The sequence below is a fragment of the Raphanus sativus genome, unplaced genomic scaffold (genome assembly GCF_000801105.2).
Source record: "Raphanus sativus cultivar WK10039 unplaced genomic scaffold, ASM80110v3 Scaffold2887, whole genome shotgun sequence".
Taxonomy (NCBI): Eukaryota; Viridiplantae; Streptophyta; class Magnoliopsida; order Brassicales; family Brassicaceae; genus Raphanus; species Raphanus sativus.
Window position 1 is genome coordinate 3,378 of NW_026618194.1, and position 9,948 is coordinate 13,325.

A 9,948-nucleotide genomic window follows, 5' to 3' on the forward strand; every position below is an offset into this window, starting at 1 on the left:
CCAAATATTGATAGTCCAGTTGTATTCAAATCAAAAAATTCCATTTCAGTTTTCACAAAAAAAATATAAATGGAAATAAATCTATCCATTGTTCTAGTACATGCATTTTAAGTTTACCATTTACAGATGTAAGGTTACAGATGTGTTGGTGAGTTGTCTATGAAACATATCAGCCACACGATCTATTGTGTTCTACAAAGCCCATATTCACTTAACGGACCAAAAGCCCATAACAATTGCAATCCGCTTGATCGATTCAAAACAATTTTAATATTTAAACTGAACCTCAGAGACGAAACCAAATCACCATCACTGCTCCTCAAATCTCAAAATTGCAGTGGAGGCGCAACGGTCACTTTGCACTCTCTCAAAATCACAAAGATCGACACTTTACAATCCAAAGAAGGGGGAAGATGGTGAGGACGAAGCGATCCAAAATCGTGGAGACTACACCCGAGACGGCGAAGAAGAAGACGACGAAGAAGACGACCGCGACGAACACCAAGAGAAGGAAGCTCGCTGAGGAGGTGGAGGAAGACGAGACACCTCTCACAGGCATCTTTTGTCTTAAACAAAGACAAGACATGAAGATTTTCGAGGAGAAAGAGGATTGCTTTATCCTCGATTTCGATCCCAACGATGCGTTTGACTCAGAGAAGCTCTCCTCCTCTGATAACCCAGAAAGTGACGACGATGTGGCGATTGTCCATGAGAAAGGACAGGTTTGAATGATTGTAAAAAAACTCATGGGGGTGTTTCTGATTTTCTGTGAAGTTTAGGGCTTTTTTTCGCATTGATTACTGAATTTAAGGGTTTTTTTTGTGATGGAATCTGGTGCTTTCAGGTGGCTTGTAGGGACTTCCCACATCCAAGGCATCTCTGCTTGAAGTATCCTTTTGGATCAACTAATCACCAACTTCATTGTGATAAGGTGAGACAGATATGTGTTATGTTTGATGTTTGGAAACATGGTTTTTTTTTTCTTCTGTGGCATCTAACCCAGAGCGATCTTCAAGAGTTTGATGATTTTTTTTTTTTTTTAATGTTGTGTGTGTAGTGCTACTGTTATGTGTGTGATGTTGCTGCGCCTTGCCCACATTGGACGCCTGTTTATTACGAATCTCATTGTGAAGCAGTGGAGGAGACTAGGTGGATGCATTTACGGAAGCTGCACCAACAGAAGTGAAAGGACTTCTGATGGAGTTTGGGGTTTCCGATGACAGAATCTTGATGAATATTATTATGAATATTGTATGTAATTCAGCCCCATCTTTAGCTGAATAAAAACTCTGACCAAAAAAAAAAAGAATAAAAACTCATTTTTCCTTCACCCTCGCTTTTCGTTTGTATTTTACTACTACTATGCACAGAAGAAACTCTTTTTTTTTTTGCTCATGAAGAGATTAGAGATTACAAGTTATGCAAGATAGAAGAATAACAGAGTTGTGACACGAAACAAAAATCTCTAAAACGTGACTGCTACAATCTTAAACGAATTAAAACTCAAAAATCAACGAGATGTGTGGAGAAGTCCGGAACAGGTGACGAGGAAGGAAGAGGAAAGGAGAGACAGCCTATGCGAATATCTCTATGCTCATCATCAGAACGCCGAGGAATAACAATACCGGCGGCGATTTTGGCGAGAGCAGTGGTGTACTCGCTAAGTAACTCAGCAAATATCACTAGTGAAAGCATTGTGTAGAAGCGAATTGCACAGCTAAGTTTCTCCTCGTGGAATAACCTAACCTAGAGAGTATGAATGTTCTTGTGGAATAAAAATTTCAATGGATATCTGAAAGGTTGTTGATTTGTTTTTGGAAGTGGAGAATGAAAAGGAAATGAATATTCTGAAGAAGGAATGTAGATTTATAGGTGATTTTGTGCTTTAAAAAAATAAGGATAAAATTTGAATTTTTGCGATACCGTTGGTTCTAAAATTTCCAACAGGTCAATAATGAACTAACTGAAAAGGATGGATGTTGTCCTAATAGGACACCAAACACTGGATATTGTTTTAATACAGTGTGTCTAAACTGAACACGGCCTCCATATAAAGTCTTCATTTTAGAAAATAGAGTCAAAAACATATTGATGTTCAATAACTTTAAAGATCTCGTCGCTAAGAAAATTAGATATCACCAGACAAAAAGTACCCACTATTATCAACCAATTACTACAAGTTTACAATTATTGGCAATCACAAAAGATATTGATGGAAGTGGATTGTTTTTGGTGTGTTTACTAGATAGACATATCATAATTGGTCCAGCGAGTTAATATGGTGGCAGTAATGGCTGAAGCAAGTTGTAGCGAATTGAATTGACCATACGAGAATTAATAAAGTATACCTAAAATGTCGTTGTTGTCCTAGTTTTGAGCTGACCCTCTGAATGGAGATTAGTCGTTAATTTTCATCTAATGGTCAATCAACGCTTAATATCAAAATATTAAGTGATAAAGGTGGCTCAATACATGAACGGCCGACGCTGTGACGCGTCTTAGATAGGCAGCAGGCTCTTAGCCAGCTTCACACAGGCCGCCAAATCGCGTGTGAAAATGTCTCTTCATAATAATACTGTTCATACTTTGTCGGTTTGCCTCTGTTTTGCAATAATGAAGCAAATTAGGCATTAGTCTCACTCCTTTTTGAATAAGTTAGTGATTACTTTAAATTTCAAGTCTTTTTTTCGCATCAGTTCTTACACAAAGCCGGCAAAGAAATAACACATTTTTTTTTGTCACTGGTACAAAAAATAACAGAAATAACACATTTATAAAACCATAAATCGACGTGGTACAAGTTATCACACAGAAACGCAAGATGAAAGTAACCCTTTCTCTACAATTAAATGAAAACAAAGAACTGAAGACAAAGAAGAGAAAGAAAAGTTAACAAACATACTAGAGAACAAACATAGACTTCAAAAAGATGAAGGTGAACGAAACCGGAAACATGATTGATCTGAAAAACGAAGAAGGCCTACATTATTAGAATTGAACTAAAATCTACCAAGCTCATTTCCATAAAGAACTACGAGCAACTGATACACTTACCACTTCTTCGACACAAGAAGCCATGTGCCAGTGAAGACACATACAAGTTTGGCAATCAACTACTCCAAACCCCATGTAATTGAGCAAAAGCTCCAAAACTCTTTACCAAAAATTCCGAAAAACCTGTAGATTGTAAATCAAAGAACAGCACAGCTTCTCCGTTTTTGCAGCTTCACCAAATAAAATAAAAAATAGAACACTAAGGTTGAGCAGCAAGATCGTACCAGAAATCACACACAGCAGAAACCAGACGACACAAAAGAAAATCAACAGCCCCAAAACCACATCAGATAGAATCCAAACAAGGGCTTGAGACACTTCTCCATCTAAACAAGTTGCCAAACTAAAAAAACTCCAGAACGCCACACACCTCTTAAACTTCTTCACTTCAGTAGATTGAGAGACAAGCTCGATAAATCGAAGATGAGATGCTGTGACTGGAGAGAAGAACTAAGAATCCTTTGATGTCATGTTTGAGAGACTGTTAAACCAAACCCAAGTAATAAAGACCCGATTTATCTAAATCGGCTAAGTACTTCCACCGCATATCAGGAAAAAAAAAGATAAGCTTAACAAAAACAACTAACTTCAAAATTCAAATCAAACTCTATATTTTATTTACGTCTTACACAACTAACTATAAAATTTTAAAACTAGTTCTTAAGTCCTAATAAATAAAATTCAATGTCACTAACCTCCTAAACAAAAGTGTTACACTTCTTTTATTTTTTTTGTTAAGCAAATCTTATACTTTTACTTAGATCTTTTTCTCAGTTACGTGTGATGGAGTACCGTTCTAATTGATGTTTCCATTTATTATTATCGTTATTGTCTGTTCCGAACGTTTGATTTGATATGAAAATAACAGGGCAGAGGAAAGAAGAAGGAAAATAACATTTTACATTTTTTCAGACTAGAAAATGTATATAAGCCATAGATTTTTCCAATTTAGTGGATGCCATTAGGTCCTTTGGGTTTGGGATACCAAATTTGGAGAGTTAAAAAAAACCATAAAAGTGTTGTTGATTATTTAGTGGATGGTATTTGCTTCGGGGATCAACTTACCAGCAGCATTTATCTATCAAAAACAGCCACATGGATACAAACTCCTTCAACCCAAATACGATCGTGGATCAAGTTGTTCACCGTATCTCTCACATATACAGTTGCTTACACTTATAACGTTTTATATAAAGCGTCTTAATGAAAGACTGCTTAATGATTTCAATCAATCCAAGAACACCGATGAATTACGCCTATTTTCTATCGATAATATTTTGAAAGACAAAAGATATGGTAAATTATAATGACAATGGATGTAGATCGCTTGTTTTGACAGCTGATATGCGTATTATATCAAGCTTATATCCAAAACCTGCACGGGAACATCACTAATTCACTAGTACAAAATATCAGGTTACAGATTTATGTATGCATGCATCACTCTCCATATATAATTATATACAAACACTTACTTTTGGGTAAATAGATTTGAAAGCAGAACGCATACACACGCAATATAGAAGCATCAAACCGGATGATGTTCAGTGGTAACTAATGAGTGTACATAGAACATTGATTAACAAAAATAAAATATGCCCATTATGGAAGATAAGAATAAAGATAGGTGTGAAGGCCGGTTTAGGTCTAAGCTACATGAGAAAGACAGCTTGCAAATTGTAAATGTTCAAAAGATTTGTCTTTCTTGCATAATTGCGAGTTTTAAAAAACAAAGAGTAAGAAGATAACCACATCCACAACTAAATACAGAGACACGTCTACGAGTAGTTTGATGTGTGAGGTGTTGTCTCTAGAAATCCATATACTTTGCTTTTGGCACTCCCATCTAATCCACCTAACCTTCCTTTTTCCTCTTTAAATTTCTCTTACAGTGTTGACATATTTAATCAATCAAATCAGTAATGAAAGAAATTAGGTAATCTCCTTCTGATTATTATTTCAATTATTTGAGAAAGAGAACACACATGCATGGACTGAGCGCATCATACCCTACCACATATTAACAGTCTAAATAACCACATACAGTATATCAATTTCAATGATGCTGGTAAATCGACTTCAAATGGTCCACTGGAGGAAGACGATAAGCCTAACTTTTATGCCCCACGAGTATTATTAATTTTCTTTCCCAACTCTTGTGGTCCTGTGGATATATTAGATGACCAGCGAGGTCCATGAATTTTGTTTCCCAACTCTTGTATTGGATATTCACTTCAGCGATCACATGACGATGGCATAACATAACGATGGTTATTCACTTCGGCTGACATAACGATGGATATTAGATGGATATTCACTTCAGCTAGCCTAGTGGTCCAAACAGGCCAATTGAGAGATGGCAAAACATAACATTGTAAGACTTTCCCACACAAAACTTTTTGATCGATAGGACGATTGCCAATCATTTTAACCAACGTAGGAAATTAGCTCTAAATTTTTTTAAAGTTTTACTACATATAAATAATTATTTAAAAGCACTGAAAAAATTTCCTGATAAATATAATTAAATGCACTTTTTCATTTCTTCAGACTTTATTTCACCTCTCTAAAACTTATACATGCAAAATTCAGAAAAAAATACTTAATGATGAGTTCTAGTAAATTCTCTAGTCGTGAGTGTTTCAGAAAAACAAAAGTTCTCTAGTCGTGCTTTAGTTATTTCACTAATTTTATCGAACACATACGAGTAGAAATGATAGTTAACAAGTTACTAACTTAATTGATTACTTTGAGACCATAGCTACAAGCATCGAAGTAACCAGTTGGCTAATACTCGTGTTTAGTGTATATTCGTTGGTTTACAAACAAACAAATGCATAGAAGCTAAGCAAACAAATGCATCTTGTCAGAAAAGTGAAGCTAGAACAAAACATAGGCTTTCCATCATATGTTCAATCTAAAAAGCGAAAGTGAGATTCTCATCACACAGCCGAAATATTTAAAAAGAATGAAAAGGTCAAAATCAAGAAACACTGAAAGATCAAGAGTCCATCAAAATCACAATCTCTATTTATAATTAGATACAATTTTACAAAGCTCTGATCAAGAATCCAGATGAAGTTTCATTCGACTAAAAAAAAAGTCAAAAGAAAAAGAGAGACAAAATCAGAGTGAAAATGAAAAGTCCCGGCCGTCACAGTATCCTAGTAGCTCCGGTGAAAGCACAACACTGAGATCCGAAAGCTTGCTTTGTGGCACATATCAGAAGTCAACGAGATGAGAAGAGAAATCTGGAATAGGCGACGGTCTAGGAGGACAACGCAGAGAGAAACCACCAATCCTTATAACGTCTCTGTCTCCTCGCCGTCTAGGAAGAATACCAGCCGTGAGTTTCGCGAGGGCCGCCGCGTACTCGAGCAGTAGCTCAGTGACGATAACAACCGAAATCATGTTCAGAAGTGATAGTGGATATCGTTCTTCTTCTCAAAGGATTAGCCGGAAATCTAGAAGTTTCTCTGCCGTTTAAAGTGTCTTATCTGTTTAGGAAATGGTGTTGGGAGTGAGAGACACAACACCATGTAATATAAATCTCTTTATATAGGCCATAAAAATCTTAAAGCTCCAAGTGGTTCTAGATACTCTTACAAGTTACACGTATATCACTTTCTTGAGTTATTTCATTTTTTGTTTTTTTAATAACTTGCCTCGTGTCGCGCTGTAGAGTCACACAGTGTTGGCAAAAAGACAATACTCTACTTGCCAAATTAAATACTTTAAGCAATAATCGCTCGCATCTGTCGACTGGGATTTAAACACTCCATTCCTTTTTAGTAGTGAAAATATTTTAATTTGAATAATTTGACGTAAATAAGGAGATTCAAATGGTTTTTTTCTTGAAACACAACACATTTCATTCATAATTTAGACAGTTACAAAGATAGAAGCAAACATCAAAGGCTCGATGTGCAATCCTAGATGAAAGCGTTCAATACAAAGCAATAAAGATATAGAGACGCAAGCTTAGAAAAACTTGATAACAATTCCAAAGAGTGATCAAAAGTACCAAGTACGAGGAAACCTCTAGAGAGATTACACCGTCTTTCAAATTATCCAACGGAAATATCCACAGGGGTGAGTATCGTTGTACCAAGAAGATTCAAATGGTTTGTAAATACTTTCTGTTGAAATGGACTTAAATCAGATGTACAAACTACAAAGCTTTTTATATAACGTCTCAATCGTTATTTTCAGGTATATTTATGACGTTTGCTGCGTTTATTTTTAGTAGAGTGAAACTATTTGACGATGGATCCATATATGACCAAAGACGCATGTGAGAGTTTTTAAATAGTTAATTAATTAACTTGTATCACTAAAGTATACTTTAAAATTATCGTTTGTTTAAAGTTGACCAACTTAACATAAATGATTGTATTTTAGGTGAGTGATGTCAAAGAAACACAGAAACGTATTATATCATTGTAATTACGCTAACATATCTCTATTGATCTATTCAATATGGAAAAGGGAAGAAAAAAAGAAGCTTCAGCTGCTACTCATATACTCGATCACTAAAGAATAAGAGAAAGAAAAGAAAAAGAAAAAGGATGGACACTCGTCACGTAATTAGAAATCGACAAGATGCGCAGAGAAGTCTGGAACTGGCGACGATCTAGGAGGACAGTACAAGGAGAAGTTGCCTATCCGTATAAAGTTTCCGTCGCCTTGTCGCCTCGGAAGAATCCCGACGGTGAGTTTAGCTAGAGCTGTCGTGTACTCAATCAGTAGCTCAGCCATGATAACGACGGAGATCATGATTGATGATAATTGAAGAATAGCCGAAGAGGAATGATGTTGAATGTTCTTGAGTTCTTTGCGAGAGCTATTACTGGAATTTGGTTGTGATGACTTGTGGAAAGAAAGAAAGAAGTCTATCTTTTTATATAAAGAAGCCTGAGTTTCTCTACTGTGCTCGTCGTTACTCGCAACTCGTGTTTCCTATTTTAATATTTTCGATTGGTCAATATGGAAAGAAAAAACACACGAAGCGTGTCGTACGCGCACTTCACTTTAGCATTAGCTGTTCCTCGAATCTGGTCCCCGATTATCACGTGTTTTTTTTACTAGTACAGTATATAGCTCAGCAGATACATCACTTTTGTATCGTTGTCAAAGTTCACTCGGCACTCAACATGTATATCATTTTTAAGAAACCTATACTTGCACGTCTTCACATCATTTTTTTGGTATATGAGATGAAATAAACCCGAAATCAGGCGACACTAATACTATTTCTCACATAAAACATCATTTCCAGTGCAAATCAAACCCACCAGAACTAACTCGTCCTGATCAGGTCTTCGCATCATCATAACTCAATTTCCTTGTGAATGTTTGTCAAAGTGTCCAGTTTAGTTGTTATCCCTCAGTTACACTTTCTATCAATATATGTTCTTTTTTTTCTATCCATGTTTCTCACTGAGATATTTATATTAAACACAAAAAATTACAAGGTAACATATAAAAGTAGATATAAATCTACAAATGTCAAAAACATATAAAACTATAGATACGGAAGAAGCGGTAGTAGTGAGGAAAAACTTTTTATCATTTATTGGAAAAGTAAAAAATAAAAAAGATAACATAGTATACATTTGGTAGTGTTAGAAGCTTTTTATTTTTAGTTAAAATTTAATTATAATTTGTTTGAATGTTACTAAGTACAATTTCCCAAAGTAAAACCACATACATGGGAAAAATAAAATAATTTACTAGTAGTATCTGGAAACAGTGGATACATATTCTAGATTCATTTACAACCTTCTCTAGAAAGAGCTTTGCTTATAGAGAAGAAAACTGTAAATAATAATACAACTATATATTTGTCAAAAAAAAAATGCAACTATATATAAATTTTATGGAGAGTTTGAAATGTATATCTATCTTATTAAAAGTGAAGTACAAATGGAAAATAACCCTTACTTTTTCTTATTATTTACTACAGAATGCCATTGACCTTAATTAAAGAAATTATTCTCAATTAATCAACCCATTTCACACAAAACCTTATTATCATATAGCCCATTCGTTTTTTATAACTATTAACGGTTCTTTCTTTTGTTTATATTAACCTACAACTGCACCTAATTGCCTTTATTCTAACTATATATCTAACCATAAAAATAAACTCATACTCATAATTCACATTACCATAAACTTATTATACACATGAAATTGAGTTTAATATTTGAACTGTTCTATTTAATATATTGAAGTTTCGTATTGTAATATTGAGTAACACACAATATATAAACTGTTCTGTTTAATATTTTAAAGTTTATTATATGTCAATAATTTAGTAATTTTAATATATCTTTCTAAACCAGACATTATTTATTAAATTAAATAGTTTGAGGACAAACCAGTTGGATTGTTTAATCTATTGCCAAATTCACTTTAAATTCAAAACCATTCTGTTTGCCTATTTATTTAATTCTTATACTATTAAATATTTAACAGGATTTGTATAGATCTGCTTGGGTTTTGGGTTTTCGAGGTCAAAGATTTCAACCTCATTCAGATATTTCTAAATTTCAGTTCGTATTATATTCGGATCTTTGCGGGTTCAGTTCGGGTTTGGATAACCCATTTAAATTTTTTTTTAAATTCATTATATATTTTGAATTTCTTAAAATCTATAAATAAAATAATATATTGTATATAAATATGAATAACATATGTCAGAATACCTAAACTTAACATATAAATTGGTTTGGTTTAAATTTTGGATCAAAAATAAATAATTATTTTAAACATTTTTGGTATTTTGTGTGCACTTCCACTATATTAGATATTTATATGTGACTATTTTATATATTTTCAAGTATGTAAACCAACCTAAAAATATCATATATATTCTGGAATGTTTATATA

At 34.1% G+C, this 9,948-nt stretch overlaps 4 protein-coding genes across 7 annotated transcripts; 1 reads left to right on the forward strand and 3 right to left on the reverse strand.

Moving 5' to 3' along the window:
* The first annotated feature begins 283 nt into the window (after positions 1-283).
* Positions 284-1,332, forward strand: LOC130506103 (RPM1 interacting protein 13-like). The gene is made up of 3 exons (XM_057000734.1): positions 284-722; positions 845-931; positions 1,058-1,332. Exons 1-3 carry the CDS (start codon positions 414-416, stop codon positions 1,184-1,186), a joined length of 525 nt encoding a protein of 174 aa, XP_056856714.1. The 5' UTR covers positions 284-413; the 3' UTR covers positions 1,187-1,332.
* Positions 1,333-1,361: 29 nt separating this feature from the next.
* On the reverse strand, positions 1,362-3,884 carry LOC108841163 (uncharacterized). Of its 4 annotated transcripts, XR_008941892.1 has the most exons (4): positions 3,750-3,884; positions 3,279-3,535; positions 3,055-3,177; positions 2,755-2,962 (listed from the first exon to the last, which is right to left on the reverse strand). XR_008941892.1 is itself a non-coding variant. In XM_057000735.1 (3 exons), the coding sequence occupies exon 3, from the start codon at positions 1,693-1,695 to the stop codon at positions 1,504-1,506; it is 192 nt and encodes a 63-aa protein (XP_056856715.1). In that variant the 5' UTR covers positions 1,696-2,600; positions 3,055-3,177; positions 3,279-3,741; the 3' UTR covers positions 1,362-1,503. The 4 variants fall into 4 exon arrangements, 2 of the variants coding, with proteins under 2 accessions (XP_056856715.1, XP_056856716.1); XM_057000735.1 differs by lacking the exons at positions 2,755-2,962; positions 3,750-3,884 and adding an exon at positions 1,362-2,600 and having other exon boundaries at positions 3,279-3,741; XR_001948064.2 differs by lacking the exon at positions 3,750-3,884 and having other exon boundaries at positions 3,279-3,741.
* A 1,878-nt stretch (positions 3,885-5,762) lies between these two features.
* LOC130506105 (uncharacterized) lies at positions 5,763-6,588 on the reverse strand. The gene has a single exon (XM_057000738.1). It carries the CDS (start codon positions 6,463-6,465, stop codon positions 6,277-6,279), a length of 189 nt encoding a protein of 62 aa, XP_056856718.1. The 5' UTR covers positions 6,466-6,588; the 3' UTR covers positions 5,763-6,276.
* An 877-nt stretch (positions 6,589-7,465) lies between these two features.
* Positions 7,466-7,972, reverse strand: LOC130506104 (uncharacterized). Its single transcript, XM_057000737.1, has one exon. The coding sequence runs from the start codon at positions 7,828-7,830 to the stop codon at positions 7,642-7,644; it is 189 nt and encodes a 62-aa protein (XP_056856717.1). The 5' UTR covers positions 7,831-7,972; the 3' UTR covers positions 7,466-7,641.
* Positions 7,973-9,948: the final 1,976 nt, after the last annotated feature.